General features: G+C 31.5%; 1 protein-coding gene across 1 annotated transcript; it reads right to left on the bottom strand.

Moving 5' to 3' along the window:
- Positions 1–14927: 14927 nt before the first annotated feature.
- LOC130932478 (probable beta-D-xylosidase 2) lies at positions 14928–20037 on the bottom strand. The gene is made up of 3 exons (XM_057861808.1): positions 19577–20037; positions 17498–17776; positions 14928–16730 (listed from the first exon to the last, which is right to left on the bottom strand). The coding sequence occupies exons 1-3, from the start codon at positions 19979–19981 to the stop codon at positions 15093–15095; spliced, it is 2322 nt and encodes a 773-aa protein (XP_057717791.1). The 5' UTR covers positions 19982–20037; the 3' UTR covers positions 14928–15092.
- Positions 20038–25492: the final 5455 nt, after the last annotated feature.

Genomic DNA, 25492 nt, shown 5'->3' with positions numbered 1-25492 from the left:
GAGAGGATTTTAAAATCAGTATTTTTTAGCATGTGGATTTTCATGTAGATGTAAATATAAATAAAAAATAATAAATATAAGGTGAAGTTAATGATGGACATGAACTTACATTAAAAAGAGAAATGAAATTAATGAAACTAAAATAAATAAATAAATATAAAAGGAAATTTGACAGCTTTGACTCTTATGCTAAAGCTTTCAATCCTTGAAATTCATAGCTGGCAACACACTATAAATTCTCTCTCACTCACACACCTATATGTGGCCTTGTAGCTCTATGACCCTAACGAGCTAATATTCATATTTAATTATTTCTCCTACTTTTCTTAAATTTTATTTTCATTTTTCATAATCTGCCTGCTCAAGCCTCAGCCAGTCAAGTGCACCACTCTCACTGGGTATAGCCGGTGCCCCATCACGGGTCCTTGGTCCCAACCACCGGGAAACGATAACTCCAATTTTCCCCAAAAGTAAGCAAAGCTTATAAGATCATCGGCTGACCAATTTGCCCTTCACACGTTGACCAACAATTGTTTGACTAAGTTACTCCTTAGCACTTTAGTTTTTCATTTTAGGTTTCTTTTACATAACACCCATCATTGACTTTACTTACTATCATAGGTAAGATATGATTTATTATTCGGTGATTAAAATCTTATTTTATACTTAAATTAATATTAGTGAATTCTTTTTACTATTAACCTTAACCTTATGCTAAAGTATATTTTTGAAGATATGCAAACAAACCATTATAAAATAAATTGATATTAAAATTAGCAATCATCAATCATGAATAAAACATACAGAAATAATCATTTAACATGTGACTTTTTATTTAGTGTAATTGATGACGAAATAAATTTTTGTGATTTTCTCCCCCACACTTAATATTACAATCTAACCGTAAAGATAGAATAAAACAAGCTTTAGACACTCTACAATTTAAGTTAGCATAAAACTTATCATTATTATTCTTTGTTATTGAATGATTATTCTGAATTTAGCATAGAACTTTTTAAGTTGCAATAATCACATAATTTGGCCAAACTACCGTAGTTTGATAAATAACAACAATAGTAGTAATAATTATTATCAATACACGAGAGGAGATCATGAGCTGTTGAATCGAATCCAAGTCATCACGATCCTATCCTTTTTATTTTATTCTTTTCTCAATTTATTACTTTTGCAACTCATCTTTACAATAAATTAGGCAGATCATATTTTTCAACAAAAATGCATGTTGTTTGGTTGGTTTGTCATAATAAATTAAAATTAAATAAATGTGTAGGTTGGGACTTTCACGAAGATGAAGAAGAGATGAGGGCAAAATAGTAAAAAGAAAAAAAAGGGGGTAGGAGCATATTTATGGGAAGTGAGAAAGCGACTCTTCTCCCCCAAGCCACAGGAATCATGCTTTTTTTCTTTTGCTTTTTAATTTCACCCACATTGATTAATGAATGCACATGAACTTTGGATTAGATAGCCAGATGGGGTTGTCTTAAAGGCTCTCTAACTTCCCTTTCCATTGCCCCCACACTCCCATTATAAATATGGCACTATCTTCTTACTCTATATTTTATTTCATGCTCACAGATTTCAACAATATTTACTAGGTTTTCAAATTTGTATTGTCATTAATATATGCGTACAAGACAATACCTAGTGTATTCTTTTTGTTACATTCATTTTTTGTTACAAGCTCAAAGGTTTTTAAAAAATAATAGTATGTATGTGTTTTATGAGTAGTTGACACAACCAATTAAAAAATACGTGTTATATCATGAAATCACTCATTCCAAAAACTTAAACTGATTTTGGGGTTCATTAAGGATCAAATTCGAATCTAAAATTCTAATACTATGTCATGATACTACTCATTCCAAAAACTTTGACTGATAAGAAAAGATAACACTAATGGGTAATACTCCCTAAACTTTCACTGTATACATTATACAAATATTCCATTGACTTCTTATATTTGTTCTAATGTTTACTTATCTTTTAATTTACCTCAATTTTATTTTTTTAATATTATAAATAGAAGATAATGAATTATACAAAAATGCTTAGAATATATATTAAATATTGGTTTAAAACATTTAAATAAAAATTCTTAAATAACTTTAGAAAATGAAGAAGTTAATAGCAGTACATATTGAAAATAAAAATGTCTCTAAATAGCTAGTCCCCTGCCCCACCCTTCCACCACTTCATGGCCACGTCATCGAGCAGAGGCCAGGCTGTCTCCACGTGGCCATCCCTGAATTGTGGGGCCCACAAAAGAAGGGATCCACACAGCCTTTTTTCTTCATCCAATTTGATGAAGATAAACCTGAGTTTTTGGAGGCTGCCTTTGTTTTTATTCATCTGTTCCATTCTTCTCTTCTGCTGGACCAGTACTATTATTGTGTCATATTGAGGATTGTGTATTATTATTCTATGCCAAGATCATGAGTGTATTCAATGATTTCAGCCTTAGCCTTAGCTTGCATAAACCTAGGAACACACTTTCACACTCATAATTTTGCTTTTTAATTATTTTCTCCTCCATAATGTACAAAGTTTTCTTCAAATAATTGCTCTATATGTATATATAATATGCTTTTCTTTTATGCTCTGCTGGAACTTCTTTATTCATGTTCAAGCACATGACTTTGATTATTGGTGAGCCAAAACCCCCAAACTCGCTTATCAAACCGCTTAGTTTATTATATATTCTTAGCCAAATAAATAAACAATAATTATTTTCTGAACGATGCTCAAACTGTCACACAAATAATTGATTGGTTTGCCCAAAGTTATAGGCTATATATGAAAATATTTTTTTATTATATTTTCTATAAAATTATAACATTTTTTTCTCGCTAAAATATCGGGTTCTGAAGCACTTCCTTATCTTCAATTTAAAACTGGCTTTGCATTTACTTATTTATTTATTTTTATGCAAGGCATAAAGTTTTGTTTATGGTTATATATCTACTGATTGAGTATGTATATTCTGATTAATGTTACGAGCAAAGCGAAACCCACGCATTTTTTTAAATGATTAAATAAAGCAGAAAGATTTAAGTGCACATCTATTTTAGGTAATGGAATAATGTTTATTCTTTGTTCTGTATCGCTAATTTCTTGTGTTGTTATTAATTCCTTTTATTTTTGCTATTCGTATTATATTAAGTTTTATCCTGTACTTTTATATACACATATCAAATAATATATGGATTCAACATGTGCTCTTAAAGTAAAAAACACATGATAAATTTATTATTATTCAAAAATTTTAAATTTTTTTATTTAATATATATAAAATAAATATATTAAAAATTTAAATTTTTTCTATTTTTAATAAAAACTTTCTCAATTTATAGATAAATACATAATATATAGCTTTATAGAAAAGAAAAATTAAACAACTTGTGAACTTTTGTTATATTTGATACCTCATGTGTGAATGTTGGTGAAAATTCAGGTGCAGTCGATTTTACGTGAAGTTGATAGCTGAAAATCGTTAAATAAAAATATAGTTAAATCAATTAAATCATCTAACGACTCTCAGTTATCAACTTCACGAAAAGTCGAAGCTGAGTTTCCACCATAAATGTTTGTATGTTTAACTAAACATTGAAATATACATTGTAATTACTTACAACGAAACTGTTTGTCAATCACTTAAATGTATGAATTAATTACTACCCATTCCCTATTTAGTTATTTCTCAATTTAATATAGTACTACATTGAAAAATCAATTTGTAGACAACCTAAGTTATAATTTTATTTATACATTTAGCAGCTAACGTGTATGTTTTCTAAGTATACTTACTAAAATTAAGTAAGAATTCACATAGCGTTGTTTTTTTTTTTTTTTGTAAAATTAATAGTTAAAAACCGTTAATAATAATTTAATTAAATATTAATTATCAATTTTATATAAAATTTATTGTATATTATATGTGAATTTTTATCTTAAAATTATTACTAATAAAAAGTGTTAAATTTAATTTTAATAATATATTAAATGCTTAAATTTTATATATTTTTTTCGTAAAAATTTTCTTGTTAATAACTTTAAAACATGTATTAATTAAGGTTTTTCTTTATTTAGCCAAAATAAAGTATTCAGAAAACCTGAAATAGATAGTGCCTGCAGCAGCCTGACCAATAAATGTTCCACACTACACTTTAATATAGCCTATACTCACTCTAAGCATTATTAACTTGAGCCTTATTCGTCAATGAGGAAGACTTTCATAACATGGGTAAGTTGATCAGTATAAATATGATTTTTTACAGTAATATTAGATAGATAAAAAAATAAATTTATTTAAATTAATAAAAACTAAAAAAAAATAAATTTTGATTTTTTAGCTATTTTTTGGTACTAAATATATCTGGATTTTTATTAACCAATTAACTTATTTTTAATATCATGTTTGAAACACAATAATACATGTACTATTAGCAAAAAAAAAAAAAAGTAATGTTGGAATGAGTCACTCTATAAACTAATTAAGCATAGGCATGATGAATATTAAATCCAATGTGGCTTTAATTACTTTGGGGATGATAGGTAAACAATAACTATTTTGAACAACATGAACAATCATCAATCAAATAAAAATATACTACACTCTAATTTAATGTTATTAATTAAATTTACTTTTTTAATCTTATTAATTCACATTATTCACACATTGTTTATATATTATTCAAAATATTGTTAGTTACCTATACTTCTTCTAATTAATTTAACAAGGTAGATGAGGTTGTATGAAAGGATGCGAATGAAAGAGCCTTGCCTTTGAATTTAAAACTTTATTCCAACCAACCACATGTCACTACTGTGCCTGCTGTATTACGATATCTTTTTCATTGCGCATCGCAAGCAAAGACAAATTCTTGTCCACTCTATAATTTTAATTATATAACTTAATACTCATTCTTTCAATTATCATTTCAAAGATATTTCATAACTTGTCATTCACCTACAATAATCCATGATTCCTTATTCAATCATAACATACAACATTATAAGCACGTTTTAGGGGCACTAAATTAGGGTTTTCCGTACATACATATACAACCTTGAATGCATCATAGAATTAACGAGATTCATACAGAGAAAACTAATTAGTTGAACATCTAATCTAATCTCCCTCGAAAAAGAGAAGGAATTTAACTTTTTTTAAAAGAGGAAGTATAGGAAGCCAATACATGTATCGTACAATGCATACAATGGAGATTAATTTGTGTGATCAGTTTTAAGTATTTTAAATTGGATGTTCGATTCAGTAGGATATCAGATATTTATTATGAATAGTATGGGTATATTGTATTTGATAAATTAGTAGTATTTTATTCTAAATGTTTATTTTTTAATTTATATTGAGTCAAATAAACAGTCCATTATACACATTTGTATAGATACTCCTTTAACTCCTTAGCAGGATTCTTTTTCAAAAGATTATCAAGACAAGATGCCATTGAATAAATGTGTCTTTTATATCTGGGAGGAAATTGTGTTGAATAAGGTCGAAATTGTTGTTATTATTATTATGATGTAAATAGAAGGATGGAAATTAAAGGAAGGAAAGGTGAGATAGCAATGCATTAGTATTGTTTGGATGATGAAGATAGGGCATGCATGTGAGGGTGTGGGGATGTGTCTACAAATTATGGTTTGTTTCTGCTACGCTGGAACAGCTAAAAGCTTCATCAACCTAAGCTCCGAGGGACCCCAACCTTTATTATTATTATTTTATTTTATTTCATTTCATTCTGATCGATGGCGTTCATCTTCCCTCTTCCCATCACAGGCCATATACATGTATCTATCTTTTTCCTCGTATATATAACCAAACCAACTTAAGATTCCTTAAGTATCAGAAGTTCGAATTTCGCTTCATTAATTAAGATATAAGTATAGGATTGTGAAGCCTATAGATGGGTCGTTTTTATGCCAAAAATGATATTATGAAAATCCGTTATGAGGGAAATGCGCGGGAAAGACAATGACATGATAAGTGGGGTATTTGTAAATTCATGGTTAGGAGTTTTTATATAAACATATAAATGAAGTGTATGCTTGTATGTTTGTCTGTTTGTATGAAAAATGAGGACCGGGGAATTGAATTATTATTATTAAACATAAACAGGCTAGCATGCAAACATGTCAAGCACTCATTTAAGTTTCCCTTCTGAATACAACACATGCTGTGTTCCAGTTTTCTTTCTATTATTAAAACCATCCATTTACGAAACTTGCATTTATAAATATACATCGCTATCCTTCTCAGCTTCTTCAACAATAATTATCATTAAGGTACACCTTTAAATTGCCACAATTTTTATTTTCAAACGAATAAAAATAGTTAATAATTACCTAACAAAAATTTCACACACCTTTAAAATTTTAAAAATGGTATGTATATCCAGAAATTAAAACACAATTACAATTTATATTCACTCATTTTTATTCTTTTCTTCCTAAATTAAAACACTATATATGCCTGGCCTTATTTGGTTGCCATTTTTCTCCTATTATTGCCAATTATTACCTTGTCCACCATTCCACATGTAAGGTTGGTTACGTTGACGCCCTTAATTCGGATGCAAATGTCTGAAATGTTTTGAAATTATTGGAAATTCAATATTTACAGATATAATTACCGGTTCAACGAATATCAACCGTTCGTATTTCGTGTTTAATAAGGACGAGATACATTCATTATTATATCGCACATATATACTAAGGATGATATATGCATGTGTTTAAGTAACTCGTTATTTGTGTGCACGTGATAGGTTTGGGACAAAAAAATTTAACTATATAAAGAGTTTATTCATGCTCATTCAAACAAATTTCATTTTAATTTCCTCTTTATATTTTCTTAACATGTCTAATAGTGAATATATTGTCATGAGTGCTTATGCAAACAGTTGTATTAAAAATATTAATAAAAGAATTGTGTTTGAATCTTTTAACTCCATGTTATTTCGAACTCTTTAGATTGATACTCTCAAAACTCTGATGATATATGAATGAAGATGTGGGGGTTGTTTATGGTCGGATGAAGGTTAGGAGGATTCAGTAGAAGTTCTTCATAGTCTTGGCAAACCGAGATTTTAAATTCAAGTTTTTTTAGATTGTAGGTGATGACCATGTACTATAATAAAAACATTGAGTATCGTCAGATTTATTGTTGGAATTAGTGTCGACATGTATTAGCAGATTTAGTGTCGGATTTTTTTGAAGAAAGCAGAAAAAATTCGTTGCCATAAAAAATTACCGTCAAAATAAATTTTCCATCACTAAATTTGACGGTAATTGTTAGCGCGAAAACAGAAGTCACACGCGCCAATTTTACTGTCAGATTTGCGACGGAATAATTCGATGGTATCTTCATTTAATAAGATGCATCGCTTTGGTGATTTATCGTTGGATTAATTTGACCGTAAAATTGGGACTAAATTCAAACGTGAAGTCCTTTTCCCTCATTTGCATGATGCCGTTCTCTCTCTCCTCTCTCTTTCTTTCTCTTTTTGTCTACTCTCACTGCCGCTGTACAGCACTCACCGTGGCCACCGCCAGAGCTTGTCGTCGACATCGCCACTACGCCTGGAGCACCGTTGTCACTACCACTGGACGTACTCATTGAATTTGTTGCTGTTGTCCCCGTTTTTCTATGCCGGGTAGGTGTTCAACTCACCATCACTGCCGTCTCTATCACCACAAAATATATATGAGACTACAGTTATTATCATCAAATTAGTTTGTTAGGATGATTATTATATTTTTTTATATTATTTTGTGAATTTAATATTTTGCTAGGGTTGTTAATTAAGTAGTTAAATTTGTTTAATGAAGTATGTTATGAGTAGTTGTTGTGTTAATTTAATATAAGTAAAAAATTAAATTTTGCATGCCTCTTGTTAGTTTGGTTGAATTAAAAATTAGGTTTTAATTAATTGGAATAATGAGTTTTACCTATTTTTTAAAATTAGTTTTCGAATTAGTTTCAACTTGTAATTTTAATAAGTATTTCTTTTTATTAGTGTGGTGCTATTTTCTCTAAACTTAATTGGATTTTTCTTCTTTTCTTGTCTGTACAGTAATATTCTAAGTTGGTTTTTTATTTCTAAATATAATGAATTGTTTAAATTTTATGTTAGACTTACTTTTTCTAGGATAGAGTTTTAAGAAAGAAGTGGGAGAAGGTCACATAGTGGCACCTTCTCGAAACCTTGTTTGCTGAAAAATTGTGGAGTTATAAGGGGTTGTACACTAGAACGGTTAGGATTTGATGTTTTATTGAATGCCTGTATGTTAATTAACTTACGCATATAGTTGTTTCCTATATGAAAACTGTTGTATTTATTTGATGGATGTCGCTGAATTAAGGAGAAGTTCTGCTGAATTATCGTTTAAATTGTTTGAAACGTGTTTGGTTTGTCATAAAATGATAATTGTATTCGGCGGAAAATTCTAATTATAGGGACACTCTGCCGAATTTTCTAAAAACTTTAACAATTTTTGTTGTTCATTGGATTCTAGGATGTGTGTTTCAATATGATTCCAAGTCATTGTCTATGGATATATGAGGGGGGTTATGATCCGAATTATGAGGGGATTGACACGTTTGTCGCGCATGTCTTCAGCATGAAACCGTTTATGTTTGAAGGGATATCTAGGTGTCTGTGTCAAAAGTGTCAGCTAACTAAGTGGTTAGGACATGCGGATATAACGTTTCACTTCTACCCTAATGGGTTCAATGATAGGTATTGGATATGGATGGAATACAAGAAGTGGACGAGCAGAGAATTGACCGGTTTGCCTCAAATTTGAATAGGTCTGGCTGTCAATCAATGAGGATCCGGATGGTAAGAGACCTAAACATGGATAAAATGACTTGGGAGGCTAACCAAGAAATATACAACGAGATGGTGTGTGATGCAATATATGTTATGAAATTGGAAGAGGCTGAAGAAGAGCATAACCCGAAAGCGAAGAGATTTTATCATTTGTTAGAATCTGCTGCAAAACCTTTGTAAGAGGGGCGCGTTCATTCGAAGTTGTCTGCCTCTGTTAGAATGATGAATATTAAGTCGGAGTCAAATCATACCCAAGAATATTTTGATAAGTGGGCCACCCTTTGTAACGAGCTGGTACTTGTAAGGTCAACTGGTATCCCCTGAAAGGCTGAAACCACTACACAGCAAAGAAGGTAGTTTCAAAATTGGGTCTAAATGCAGTGAAAATTGATTATTGTTTGAATGATTATATGATGTATTACAAGAGAATGCAAACCTTAATAAATGCAGATTTTGTAGATCATTGAGGTTCCAAGTCGAGGGGGAACAGATTGGTAAATGCTGGTTAAAGAGAATTTCAACGAAATAGATGCACTACTTGCCCTTAATGCCTAGATTGAAACGATTGTATGCATCGATAAGTTTAGCACCTCACATGACCTGACATAGTTGTAACAAGAGAGATGGTGAAAACATGACGCATCCGTCATACGGACAAGTTTAGAAGCACTTTGATCGGGCCCATTCTACTTTTGCGAGTGAGCCCAGGAATGTTAGGCTAGATTTATGTTCTGACGGGTTTGTACTGAAGGCCAATTTCAGTAACGTGTATTCTTGTTAGCCCGTAGTCGTGACACCTTATAACCTGAGTTCCGAAATGTGCATGAAGCACCCATACATATTCTTAACTTGCATTATACCTAGTCCCAACAATCCAAAAGCCAAAATAGATGTCTTTTTATAGCCCTTAGTGGATGAATTACAGGAATTGTGGATCAATGGAGTACAAACGTATGATATTTCGATGAAGATAAACTTCTAACTGCGAGCGGCATTGATGTGGACCATTAAAGATTTTTCTGCATATGGCATATTGTCAGATTCGTTCACTCAGGACAGAATGGAATGTCCCAATTGCATGGAAGATACAAATGTATTTTGATTGACGAATAGTGATAAAAATTCATAGTTTGATTGCATGGAGGATACACAAAGGCATTTATGGGTAGCTAGAGAAATAATTTAGACAAGAAAAGAGTGCAGATTTTGAAATTGAAAATAAATGAGATGAATGTGAATGAACAAATATTTACAAAAATTATATAATCACACATATTAAAAAAATATGTAATTACAAAATAGTCATATTTTAGTTAAGATGTTAATTTTTATTAGATTAAATTAATTCAAACTAAAATTAAACATCCAATTAAAATGAGCCGTGTCATAGAAAATAATTTACATATTATTTTAGAGATAGAACTAGATAGAATTCACTTTATTTTATTTATTTAAAAACAAATTAAATCCATACAACACATGTTGTGTTCCAGTTTCTTTGTATAATTGTATCATTAAAAACGAATCATTTACTAAAGTTGCATATATAAATAAACATGGCTATCCAAGCTAATAATGAAGCCCTTCTCTTCCTCAAGAATAATTATGATTAACACACACGGTAAATTTAGTTGCTGCTGCTGCCACAACTTTTATTTTGAGAAGAATAAAAATAGTTAATACTTACCTAAAAAAAAATTTCGCACATTTAAAAATTAAAAAATGACATGAATATGCAGAAGTTAAAACACAATTAAAATGTATATTGACTAATTTTTATTCTTTTCTTCCTAAATTAAAACACTATATATACCTGGCCTTATTTGGTTGCCATTCTACTCCTATTATTGCCAATTATTATGTTGTCCACCATTCCACATGTAAGGTTGGTTACGTTGATGCCCTTAATTCGGATACAAATGTCTGAAAATGTTTTGAAATTATTGGAAATTCGAGTTTGCAAAATTTGTCTGTTTTTTTCCTGAATTATATACTTAATTTTGCCCTTCATAGAAGCATATCACATCGGGCGGTTATAGATCTAGTTGACTTGTGGACCAGAAAATGCCAATAATCACTTACTACTCTCTCTGTATCCCAATAACGCTTCTTTTACAAATAAAAAAATAATACTATTTTCCAACTATGAATTATTGTTAATTAATGAATTTTATTATTGAATGTTCGTTATTTTACAAATGAAAAATAATACTATTTTTCCAACTTTGAATTATTGTTAATTAAAAGGAGAATTGAAATTTTTATTACATCATGCATACAATCACATGAGCAGATAATAAACTTTGGAGAAAAAATACAAAACAATTCATTAAAATTATTTCAAAAGACAACGACTCTTGACAAAAAAAAAAAAATACTTAACTCGACTTCTAAACTTTATTTTTATGGAATTGATTAGTTCATGCGCCAAAAAAAGTCAATGTTATTTTCTTTAACAGAGCTAATCAGATCCAAAAAAAAAGTGGGTTGAATATTTTTTTTTTCTTAAAAATCTCGTTGTTCTTTCAAAATAATTATCAGGAGTTGGGTAATTATTCACTCTAAACTTCGTAGTAGTGAGGTCAACGTAACCAACGGTTACCGTTGAAACTGAACTTATCTTTATTACCTTGAGTGTGTGAAGAATCCGAGTAAAATCATCATAACAATTAGTTTAACTGTTTAAGTCTATTGCGTTTTGGTTCAACTATTTAATTTGTGTTATTAGTCTATCTTATCCCAATTTATTTATTAGTTCAGCTAGATACTCCTATAACATATAGTATATTTTTATTTGAATCATATATAATTGAATTTGTTGCAATAAACTGTATTAGCACTGCCTTAACCAGAAACCCGAAAAGGCTGCATTATATATAGTAATGTGAAAAGTGGGACCATTTATGTTATGCTATTAATATAGTTGCACCACCTAACTGCATGATATCAGAATTATATTGGTACGAGTCATTATTATTTATTTATGAAATGAAGACAACTCTGATTTAGTTGTAATTCTAATAATCGCCAAACATTCCTCTTGATAATTAGTGACGATGTGAAAATAACATTAAACCGAACTTCTTAATTATTGATATTCCGCAGCCTAATTAAGTTGTTACTTAATTTGACGCACTATTTAACGCTCTTCAACCAATTCATGAAAATATATAATGAATTTGTTAATTTGTTTCATCTAACAACTAACTAAAATGATTATGGCAAAAATAATTGTGAGAATTAATAGCAATATTGTTAGTTGATGGAATACTAAATGTATGTGGAGTCTTATTCTAAAGTGTTATGTAAGTAGCAAGCGAAGCTAAATTATTATTACGAGGGATCCAATACTTGTTGGTCGAGAATATTAAATAATAAAAAAGCTTATTCCCAACTTAGGATTCTCTTAAAGGTGCCACTTTGCCAGGGTGGCTATTAAATATTGCTTATTGCTTGTACAATACAAGAAGATCCTCATTTACATATATAATTAATTAATTAATTAATGGGCAATCTTAGTAGTTGATTAAACAATAAACTTTGGGGGATTAAAATTAAAATTAAAATAGATGATTGATGGGAAACGCTTCCATTCTCAAAGACATGTTTGGACACAAGGAGGCAGAGTGTGACGTTAGGCCCTAAAGATTCCCTAATCAAAACTACCCTTCGTGGATAAGGTTTTTTCGTTGCTCTCTGCACTATGCTCTTTTCTTTAATTTGGCGGCACAATAAGTCACTTACTTTCATTCGGTTAATATCGAAAATATTCCTTTTAAGATTGTAAATTAATTTATTATTATATATTTTAAAAATTAATTAAAAAAGTTAAATCTTTCAAAAATATAATACACGATCTTTGAAGAATTATTTTGATTATTAGTGTTAATTATTATTTGCTATATGAGTTAATATCTTTAATTATTGTCCAAAATGGGTAAAATGTGGTTATATATTCAAAGTATAGTCTGCTAAAGTTCAGGGAACCTCTGTGGGAAGCACGTGTCTTGTGGATGGAATTTCACGTGAACACGGTGACCCATGTGCACCCTGCATTTGCCTTTGAAACTATATAACATAACTTATTAGCTTAGCTTCAATGAAATAATTATATGCCCAACAAGGCCAGCTTAATCAAGTTGTATTCTGTTCTCTTCATATCTGCATCAAAATTCAAATTCAAATTCAAATTTTAGCCACATTATTGTATGCACAAATTAAAATTTATACATCTTCTTAAATGATATATTTAACGATTATACTGATCATTTTAGTCTTGTGGTAAACATTATACTGAATTAGATCTGTTTGGTTAAGAAAGCTAATTAATGTCAATAGTATATTATTCTTCTGGTTTCTTGGAGAAACCGGGAAATTAAAATGGGGGAGAGGTTGAGATTTAAACAATTATATCCAAACGAGATAAACTAGTAATTATTATTAGTAATTAATTAATCAAAACAAGTTCGAAGCTGGTCAATTTGAATATTTTATTAAGACATATTCTGTTATTCCGAATTTCCGATGCTCATGATGAAATCAATCAATTGATTAGTATGTCCAGATTCCAAACACGGCGATTGACAAGGAGAATTATTAGGCTTCAAGCATGCAACTTCTAGATAAGCTACGATTATTCTCCATAACAATATTATTTACAAATTTAATATTCTTAAGGATTATATATATGTGTAATGGAATTGAAATCTTGAATGAAAAATAGAAAATAGGGTCAACTGAATTTTATGGGATGTAGGACATTGACAATTCATATAGGCCCTCTTGCTTGATCACCCATTTACCAGTTAATTCGGCTGACCCAATTCCCATAAATTAGACTTCAACATTATATTATTATTAATAATTAATAATGCATGGAAATGGAATCCCATAATAGTCGCCATCACGTGATTCAATTCAATGGAGACATATCCTTATAGCATTAAGCTGAATAGTGCATGTATGTAAGTGTTAGCTTTTAATTACGGTCATTGAACAACAAAAAGAGATTAATGAGAGGCGTATCATATTCATATAACCCCAATAATTGGAAACATGTATAGTGTGTTAAAGTAAGCGTGAAGATTAAGAGAACGATTCGATTCATATGCCACATGGCATATGCATTCATGAAACTGACATACTCCTAACCCTAATCAATAAGAACCTTCTCTTTATCTTTGGTAAAGCCTTATTATTAGCCCTCTGATCAGTAACAACAAATTTGGTATAGAAAAAAGAAGAAAAGCTCTTTCTTGTCACACTGATTTATCTGTCTAGCAAGCTAGCTACTTTGCTTGCTTTGCCCTCTGCCCTGTCATCTATCCCCTTATTCCTTTTGCTTACGGGAAAGAAAGAAAGGATTAAAAGGCCATGCAACAACAACTAACACTACTACTTACATATCAATATGGATCGACCCAGCTTCAAGTATAGGTTTTTGGAAAAGAGAAACTTGAATTCAAAGTCAAGCATCACTTTAATTTATTCTACTAGTTGTTGTAGTAGTAAATCCAATTAAGTAAACATTCTGTGCCGGCCGATCCAAGACATTAATGCATGCACTTACACCTAGCTATATAGTTAACAAAATTAAAAGAATTCAACTCGTATATATCCACTTAACTACTGGTACTATATATATTATTACACCAAGTCAAAAGGCAATTCAAACGTGCAGGCCCATTTATTTCTTGGTACTGCTAACTGGTAGGTTGTTATAGTCATCGTTGCATGCAAGTCATTCAATTTTGCTACTCACTCTTTATATTTACTTAACTATGCATAATTGCATCTATTGGTATTCGCGCGTGGTAACAACATTCTCAACCCAAAAAATAATGCTCTGCTTTATTCTGTTGCCGGAAATAAATATTGATTGTACAGTTGTAACTTATTCCATTTATTGTTCTCTCATCTACAATCACTTTCACGAATCTTTAACTAATCCAACTTCATTCAAGTTTGGTTGCAAAAAAGAAAATAATGGTAATAATATGCAGGGAACAGAAGCAAGGTCCATGTAACTTGTTCTTGCAGCAACAATATGATTCATATCAAGAACATGGATATCTTATTGCCAAATACCAATCTGTTTAATCAAACTTACAATTACAATGATAATCCCCATATCCTAAAGGAGAAGAGAGTTCTAGAATACAATTCTTTGGATGAATCTATGAACAGTTTGCCTTTGCACTATGAATAATAGACAATGATTTAAGACTTAATAATCCCAAGTGCTTGTGCTTGAAGTGAAATTGAGTGCTTAACATCATCACCAATATGAAGACTATGTTCCCCCATTGGGATTCTCCTAATCCCGGACTTGTCTACTACACTAAGCAGCTTGCACACGTGGATCTTGATTTGGACTTGCTGTTGGGCCTGTGCAGGGACATGGACTTTCTCAAAGCCCACAAGTTGCTTCTGTGGAGCCCAATTACCACCCCCGGCAGGGGGAGCTGAGAACACTAGCACTGTGTGAGTGCCATCTCTTGAGCCCATATTTTTAACGTCCACGTGAATGGTGATGGAGAGCTTCCCACACCGTGCATGAGTCACTCTAATTGCCTTGTTCCCCAAGTTTGTGTTATTTGTACGGCGGTGTCCATCCACTGGAACTGACACCAATTTGGGTGCACTAGCTACTCTATGAACAAAATGGGTGTACGTAAGCCCATGTCCAAATGGGTACACCACTGGGCCCTTGTAGAATCTGTATGTCCTTCCTGGGTATGATGGGCTTGATCTCATTGCCATATTTGTCATTGCCAAGTTTCTAAGGTACTCTTGTGGGTACCATGTCATAGGTAGCTTACCTCCTGGGTTGGAACTTCCAAACAAGATATCCGCAATGGCGGCGCCACCGGCTTGGCCCGGATAGCCGGCCCATAAGATGGCAGAAACTCGAGGATCGTTCTTCGCAAAAGTGATGTCCACAGGCCCTCCGGACATTAACACCAAAATTGTTGGGCCTCCTGAGGCTGCTGCTACTTTTGAAATGAGATCTTGTTGGTGGCCCGGTAAAAGCAAGCCAGCCCTGTCAACGGTTTCAGCCTCAATGGATTGGTCCAGGCCCATTATTAAAACAGTTGCATCTGCTTGACGGGCTGCTTCTATAGCCGGCCCAATTTGCATGTCATCAATACAAGCGACTTTATCACAACCCATATGATAATTTGTTTGTGCATATCTCATTATTCCTTGTAAGGGGCTTGTGTATCCGCAAGCAATACCCGCATAGTTGCCGATCATTGTGGCAGTGACATTAGAATTGGGCCCAATGACAGCGACGTTTTGGTGACGCTTTGGGGAGAGAGGCAAAGAGGGGCCATCATTCTTAAGGAGTACGATTCCTTGCGTGGCGGCCTCAAGGGCTAGTTGTTGATGGGCCGGGCTGCACACATCTCTTGGTCCCAGGTTGCCATATGGTTGGGCCGATGGCTCTCCGTCAAACATGCCCAGCCTCATTTGGACTGAAAGAATATTTGCTAGAGCACCGTTGACATGGGCTTCAGCCAACAAGCCCTTTTTTACTGCATCCTGGGTGTGAAGCCCAAGGAAAGGACCACAATCCAAATCCAAACCAGCTTTGATGGCATCGGCAGCAGCTTCTTCAGGCGTAGAAGTATAGTGTTGGCTGCTATAGAAGACTCCCACAGAGTCACAATCAGATACAATGTAACCATCAAGACCCCATTGGGCACGAACCGTTTTCTTGAGGAGATTGGGGTCGGCGCAAGTGGGGACACCATTCACCTGATTGTAAGAACACATCACACTCGCTACTTTGCCTTCCTTCACACACATTCTGAATGGCACATCAAATGTGTCCTCTATGTCCTGCTTGCTCACCTACACAATACACATCCTCCATTCGGTAATTCCCATGAAAACTTTTGGATTTGTTATCAATTATATTTGAGTCATGTCAATTTGTTATGCTGCAATATTATCAAGTTATCATCAATTATAAGTTGATTAATCTCTAAGCAAGGATAGGGAAATAATATATACAATATTATCTCAAGTCCAATCATCTGACTCATACCCATCCTTATCCACTAATAAAATCAACGGAATTCAAGAATCCAAAGTCGAAAACAGCATAAGGAAAAAGGAATACATAATGGACCCACAACTCCTAAGGCTTTCTAAAGTGTTAAAAGGAACACAAGTTATGATATAAATCTTGAATTATAATATCTGCATTAAGAGGATTCCCACAATTCCCATAGCAAATAAATTTCGATGTCAATTTGTTAACATTAGTATAGTATGACGCACCACACATGCGTTACTCGTTCAATAAATCACCGATACAAACTTACAAAATCAAAACAGAAATACTATTTTTAAAATCAGTTATTATATATTTATATACTATATAAATATATATATATATATATATATATATATATATATATATATATATAATTTAACTCATTTTTAATATATATTTTATATTTTGATATATTTTTTATATTGATAATTAATTTTGATGTATCTAGTATGCTTGAATTTAGAATCACGTACCTATTCACGTGTAACATAGTAAAGATAGGGAGGTGCCGCACCATAACATAATAATCAATAAACAAAAAATATTAAATGATGCGGACCTGTGCGTTAAAGTGGAAGCGATCCACACCGTTCCAATTATCAAGATCATACGCGGTGAAGTGTTTGCAGCAAGCAGCGACCTTCAACCGGTTACCGTCTGCTCCTTGTAGGCCCCTCACATAACTAGCAGCATATCTACCGGCTAAGACAGGGTCCTCACCGGGAGTTTCTTGTCCACGGCCCCACCTAGGGTCCCTAAAGATGTTCACGTTGGGGCTCCAGTATGTTAGTCCACCTGTTCCTCCGTTATACATTGCCCTTGCTTCGTCCGAGACAACCTGCGCAACCATTACCCATTAATTAAGGATACAAACGTTCTCCTAGGAGATAGCCAGTAAAAAAAAAAATTGGATAATATATGTTTAATTTTATTATTTATTATTATTTTTTTTATTTATTTTTGATCCTACTTATAGAATTAAAGATGAAAGATCATACTATATTTTATAAAATGTTAAAAATATTGGAGAGAATTCATTTCCTTCTCCTAGTAGATTCTTGTAACAATTTTTTCTTTTATAGAATTGTGTAAAATTTGTTTCAACTTGGTTTATACGCATGTTTTGCTCTTACACTTTTGTATAGTACCTCATTCACAAAGTTTTCTTGCATTACATTTTTTTAGGATAATGCTCATAGAAGATCACAATTTTTCCTTAACTTATACCTTATCCAAAACTTTATTATTATTATTATTATTATTATTATTATTATTATTGGCTAATGGCTATAGTTATTGATATACTTAGAAAATTGTGAGTGGTGACTGCTGGTGCATTATTAGACTGGCATGATATGTGCAAGTTGCTCAAGGGAAGTGAGACAACTCAATAAACATGCCATAAAGACAATGAATGATATTGCAAGTTGAGGTGAACCAATCACTGAGCAAATCAAAATCTAAAGAGAGAAAGATTCGGTTAATGTAGTAATAAAATACCATCTCATATAGGAAGCATTTCTCATGTACTATGATATTAGGTGTTCTAGTATTTTTAGCTATTGATTTTAATTAAGAATATATTTTTACATGTTAACAAGATCCTATTTCTTTTCCTTTTTATATATTTTAATTTTCTGAGTCATCATGGAATTTGGAGCCACTGATTTGCAATTATTCTTGCCCCATTGATGATGATGAGCAGAATAGTAAAACTAGATATAAATGATGAGCAAAATTCCAGGCACAGAGTTACACATTTTATAGTCAACAAGGACATAGGTTTTAAAGGTGCTCTGTTTCTTGAATGGCTGGACTACTGTCATTGCTATACGGAAATGTTCTTGACCATTTATGTGGGCGGGAAATATAGATTAAAAAATGGAAATATTTAATAATAAAAATATTAGTTAAAAATAATCAGAATTTATTTTATTTAATATTCGTTAATTATTTTGATATTTTTTTTGTCTCTATTAAAAAAAATATGAGGATTATTTGATAAAAATATATAAGTTATCATGTATTTTATATTGATGCTCAATTATTAATGCATTTAAGTAACACACCTTATTGCAATTTGCTACTGTGAAGTGTGAACCACTGTTGCACCAGCTCACCCAACACTCACCAAGTTACCAAACTTTCATTAAAAAACAAAACAGTGATATGATGAAGAGAAGGACAAACAAAGCAAAAGTGAGGCACTTTCTTCGGGAAGATAGCATTAAAAAAGGGTCCCTAGGTATTTTATCTATTCCTACTTATATATGTATATATTATCAGTTTATTACTATTTTTTTTTCTTTTAAATGAACTTTACTATAAGAACACTTTTAAGTTTTAAGATACATGCAAGCTAAATATTTAAAGGAAAAATATAATACAAAAAATTGTAAATTTTAATGTATTAAATAGTAAAAAATCTACTTATTTGAATGTGGAACTTGATGTACCAAACTAAAAATGTGAAATCTCTAACTTATATATTTGAAGTTAGCCAATAATTTACTTATTTTCATACATGGAAAACCGACTAATTCAAGCAATTAAGCTAAGTTCTATTAATTTCTTACATGTCTTATTTTAAACTTAGGACTATGGTTATGATTTAAAGGGAAATAAGAAATGATGTAACCTGTCCAATGGCCTCCCACAAAGAGGCATTGAAGGAAGCAGCGGTAGTGATGACTTGAGGGAAGCTGGTGGCGCCAGGGAACTCCCCGCCAAACCTGGTCCCGGGCCCCACATTTGACACCCCATGAAGCGCCTCCGACCACCACTCGTACCCTTTCATCCCAAGCCTCGGAACCGCCGCCGCATTGTCCACCAGCAACCCCACCTTCTCCTCTAACGTCAGCCTCCCAATCAAGTCCCTCACCCTCTCCGCTATAGGCAGACTTGCCTTGCAGAAGGACAAGTCATTGGTGTTGCTGTTCTTTGGGTCACACGCGAATGGGTCACGTGACTCTCCCGTGTAGCCCAGAACAAACAGCAACACCAACAGGCTAATGAGATTGAGGAGTGAAAATGGAGAAGCCATTTTGGTGAAATGAAAGTTACAACCGTTATGGAGGCTTGGTTAATGATTTTGTTGCGGAATGGAGAACATTATATATATAATGGAGAGAAGAAGTGGCACTGTGCCATCTTGATGATGTAATACACTGACCTAGCTACTATCTTAATTGGTCCATTGATGATTTGGTATTTTTTGAGTTATGTTTGTTCCTTTTTTTAATATTAAAAAGAAATGAAATTAATGAGGAAAATATGATCAAGCAAGTTGCATTGCATTAGCGTGGGTGGTGAGATTTCAATAAAGTGGGTCTGGGCCATCCAGTTACAAAGAAAAGGGATATATAATCGAGTGGATTTAAGTGTCTAAGGAAAAATTAACCACCACCGCAATCTACCTGCCACTTTTGAAGCAACCCCAAGCAGGCAAGCACTATAACTATATATATGTTTAATTATTTAGAATACGGCGGCGTTAAGACTTGTTTAATGTTTAACATTTCTGACACCATAAATATTTTATTTAAATATTATTTATATATTAAAATTAATTATTATATATTTTATATTAATAATTAACTTTAATAGCTGATTTGAGTTTTATTTTTAATCTTGTATTCGACATAATGCGCATTGTTTATGTTAGCTTCAACTTTACTCTGCCATCCACAATACTTACCCGCTTATTTAACTTCTTTCCTGAGATTTCTAATAAGAATTAGTAGTTCTTGATTCAATTGATCATGTATCATATATATATTTATATATATTTTTAAATGAGTGCCCGTTTTCCAAATCTAGAATATATTAAAAAGTAAAATATTATTTTGATTCTTAAAATATAGATTAAATTGTAATTTGGTTTTTAATATTTTAAATGTCTTATTTTAGTCTTAAAAAAATTTAAATATTTTATTTTAATTTTAAAAAATTTTAAACAGATTTAATATTGTCCAATTATTAAATTTGATACAAACAACTAATATATTTAAGAACCAATAATAATATTTGATTTTAGTACATAAATAAAATCATTTCACCAATAATTACTTACATAAAATTTTTTTCTTTTATTCTAAAGTATTGATTATTAATTGATAAGATTTAAGATTTGTTTAAGATAGGAAAAAAGAAAGTATTACAAGAAGATTTTGGTTATGTTTTTTAAATAAAAAAAATATGACTTAACAATAAAATATTGTTAATATAATGTCTACATCACTCACTTTTTTAACTATTTGTGTAAAAATAGTAAGACAATATTAAAACCGTTTGAATTTTTTTAGGATAGAAAATTAGAAATAGGACATTTAAAATATTAAATACTAAAATAATACTTTATGTTATATTAAATAAAGAATAAATATTTAATTTGATTCCAAAAAAATTAGGTTGGATATTTTACTCTAAATCAAATTTTTATTTTCTATAAATTTTTTAAAATGATTTTTCGTAAGACAAATTAATCACTTTGTTATTCAAAAAGGATAATCTTTTGTGACTAAAAAGATTAATTTATCTTATAATAATATTTTTTTAGATCTAATTAGTTTATAAAAAAAATTGTACATTAGGCGCTTATTTATCATATATGTATATATATATTTAAAATTTGATTAAAAGTAAAAATGACCAAATTATCTTGTTAGAAGTAATTCTTAAAAAGTTTATTTTAACGAAAGAAAATTCGTTGAAAACTAAAATGTTCCCTCTAAAATTGATTAGAAACTAATTTGGGAATTTAATTACTATTAAATAAACAAAGCTGTTCTTATGTTGTTTTGTACTGTGCATAAATGACTCTTGTTCAACTAACTTGGATTGGTCGAGTGATCATATCATTTGTCCGTTTAAGCAAGTGTCGGGAGTTCGAATCTCGCCTTGTGCATGCAGCAAACCACTCTTTAAATAGAGTTCATATCCACGACAGATTAATTCTTAACCTGTTGGGTTGGGAGATACCATAGCCAAAAAAAAAAAAAAAAAATCTTGTTCGAGCCCATTTATTATTGGCATCTCTAGGCCAGGCGGCATCTATGTTTATCCAAGATTTGGGTTGGGGAATTGGTTTGGTTGTATATAGTTGGTCCTACTTATTAGACATAAATAATCAATTAGGGTGATGGTAGATACAACATATTATTGACTTTCTGTGGTTGGGGGGTTATCTTTTCCGTTTCTTTAGTCTTCTTGTTATACACTTGGTAAGCACTAACTATATATTTTTTCTCTAAGAAAATTATTACGGATTAGGTGATTCAAATTACATGGTTGTTAGATATTATGATCTTGAGAAACAAAGAAGGTCTTGAAAAAAAAAAAGATATACTCTCAGGAATAATCAACAAGTTTAATTTTACTTTTCATTTCTCTCTATATGCCATGTACTTCAAATCCTCAATGTGGAAAGAACAATTGACATCCAAGCTACAATACATGACATGAAAATCAAGGAATAATGTCAAGTCGTCATTATTATTATTGTTGAGTTAGTTACCAATAGATTCAGTTGCTTTCATTATTTCAATTAATTTTATATAATATTTTTAGTTATGCTGTTAACTTTCTCATGACCTTTTTGTAAAACAGATCGAGTATGGTACACACTATTGATTATTCACCCGGAGCTAACTAAAAAAATAAGATCAAATTAAAGCGTAAAATGAAGAGAATAAGGAGTAATTGATGAGTAGGTATAACTGAATTACAAGAAGTTAGGAGGAGTAATTAACGTTTTTTTTTCTTTTGATCTATTGTGTTATAGTTTTGACCCAAATGGAGAGAAAAATTCTTAAAGTAGCTTATGCACAATTCATATTTTCATTTGGCATTTCCATCAAGAATATCAATTATTCAACAGACAACCTCAAATAAACTTGCAACTACGTGAGAAGGTCAACAAATCCGGCTACATCTAACAGCATATTTAAGATACCTATTTTACATAAACACGAATATATAAGTAGAGATAAAGAAGATATGGCACCGATGTTGTCCCATATCCGCAGGATGTAGTTGTTGTTGGTTGAAACTTGAAAGTAGCTAGCTTCACTTAGAAGTGAGGTTAACTGGTTAAGATTAATTAAAGGGATACGCAGGATGAACTCAGAGCTAGCTAGCTTAGCATTGCTATGTTGGACGGTGAAACTTAATGTAATGACATTATCCAAAGAAATAAAGGAAAAAGCATTGCTTTAAAATTCTACAAGATAGACAGGCATTAATTAACACATTGTTGAAACCTTTTTTTTTTGTCTTTATGATCTTCTTTTTCTTTTTTGTTAATGTATTGACTTGATAAGCTAAGCTATGCTTAAAAAAGTCGAAATGGAACAGGGTATATCTAATTAATATCAACTTTGATTGAGAGTACTTGAGACAAATTAAAAAAAATCTTAAATTTTAAAAATCGAATTGGTCATTAAACTGCTCTAATTAAGATAAATAAAGTCAAATTTATTTATAAATAAAAAGGTATTGGGTACTAAAAATTTATCTGCCAATTTTTTACAATAATAATTAATTTTAATTTTTTTTAAATTTAAAATTTAAAAATTAATTAAGTAAACCAAATAAAAAATATAAAAACATTTCTCTTCTTTCCCACATAAACCACCCCCAACAACACATAGAGACCCTCTCCCTTATCGTAGTGCCGTCCACCATTGCAGAGCAATTCTCATCATGATTCACAGCGCGTCGTTGACCACCACAACGCTCTCTTCATTGTGATTTGTAGCCCTGTTACCACCGCATTGCCGGTCTCGTCATGATTTACCACTACCGTCGCAGCCCTCCTCTCCTCGCAATTCGCAGTTCATTGCTGTTACCGTGCGGTCGTGCAGACCGATCAAAGACACATCCAGAAAACACATTCACAAAGACATTTCCATTAGACACAATCATAAAAAAGACACCTTCATTAGAAGTTCAGCCCAGCGTGTGTGGAGGCCGAGCACGGGAGAGGCGGCGTCAGGTGGCCGGTCCAGCAGAGAAAGCGACCCGTGGAAAAAAACATGGATAAAGGACTTACGCTGAGAGGGTGGCAGTGCAGCGACGGACAACTCGGCAAGGATGAAAGTCGACAACGACTTGGGACAGGGACGCCGCCCAGAACTTGTGTGGATGCGCCGGCCAAGACGACGCCTAGAACTAGGTGGAACGACGGACTCCTTGACGACACAACGTTTACGAAGACGCGGAAGTCGATTGGAGCGGCAACAACGATGTTTATCGGAATAGAGCTTGCGAATGTAGCTATGGCAGTGGAATCGTCGGTACTGGTGATCATTCTATGTCATTAGTGACTTCACCAGCGAATAACGACACTGTAACAGGACCAGCAAGTGCAGGAAGAACAAGAAGAGTTTTATGGTAAATTTTTGAAATTTCTTGAAAAGTTAGGTTAAGGTAACTAAAAATGAGTGTTTGAGTGTTGTTTTTTTAATTGATTTTTTTTGCCATGAAATCCATTTGAATTGGCTAATAGTTGACATATATTAAGTTGATTACCTAGCAGGATTCTTTATAAAAGTACAAGTTCAACCTCAGAGATGTTCCTATAGCCTCCTACTTATTGGAACTAAATCATGGCCTTTTAACTACATTTATGAAAATCTTGTAAACATACATGCCCATACATGACATGAAAAGATTAATTATGTATTCATTGTTTTCATTTTATAGCGATAACAATTTCCATATAACTGTCCGGAGATATGTGTTATTTCACTTATTTGAATAATTGTAATAAAAGTTGTCAATGGATAGTAATTAATAATTTCTGTGTTAATAGTTATTAGCAATTATAATGTCAAAACTTACTATTGTAATAATAATTCTTGTCATGTACTCATGTACAGAAATTATTTTCAATCAATATTATTATATACTTTAGAATAAATAACACATAAGATTAATTACTAATTTAATAAAAAAAGATGACCATTATAATCTCTCAAAATAAATTTCAAAATATTTAACAATGTAAAAAATATAATCATCATAGTTGTGATGATATTATACTAACATAATTCAATAAAGATAATTTTATATTTTTTATAAATTGTATTATAGTCAAAAGTAATATAACAATTTTTTTTATAATAATTCATATTTGTTTTCTTCTATGAAATCTGGACCTCAACATATTTTTATCGTAAAAAATTTTCATATAAATTTATTAGGAGGTGAAATTTCCAAAATTTGAAAATTGTTGGTGATTTTTAAAAAGAGAAATGTTAGAAAGTTATTATAATTTATTATTTTTTATCATTACTTAGCCATCAACTCAATTTATTTAGTTTAGTAATCTAATAATATTTTTATCACATACTTTTAAATATTGATAATTAATTAATAACTAAAAACGATAAATTTTAATGGTACTTTAATATTCATTTAAAAAACGAGATGTCAAAAAACTTGTCTTTGGTGAATTATAATTTATTTTAAATTTTTAAAAAATAATTTGCCGATGGTCAGCGAAATTTTTTTAAGTATTTTAGAAGTACAGTTTGCTGAGACAAATTATTTT

This window comes from Arachis stenosperma, chromosome 6 (genome assembly GCF_014773155.1).
Source record: "Arachis stenosperma cultivar V10309 chromosome 6, arast.V10309.gnm1.PFL2, whole genome shotgun sequence".
NCBI classification, from domain to species: domain Eukaryota; kingdom Viridiplantae; phylum Streptophyta; class Magnoliopsida; order Fabales; family Fabaceae; genus Arachis; species Arachis stenosperma.
Note: the sequence above shows the minus strand (reverse complement) of the source record. Positions and strands in the feature narration are given on the sequence as shown.

Bases quoted from the DNA above. Each gene is read 5' to 3' on its own strand.
- LOC130932478 (XM_057861808.1), bottom strand. From the start codon at position 19,981: ATGGCTTCTCCATTTTCACTCCTCAATCTCATTAGCCTGTTGGTGTTG. The intron at 17,777-19,576 runs GTTACATCATTT...ATGGTTGCGCAG, and splicing joins TGTGGGAGGCCATTGGACAG to GTTGTCTCGGACGAAGCAAG. The intron at 16,731-17,497 runs GTCCGCATCATT...TGTATTGTGTAG, and splicing joins GCTTCCACTTTAACGCACAG to GTGAGCAAGCAGGACATAGA.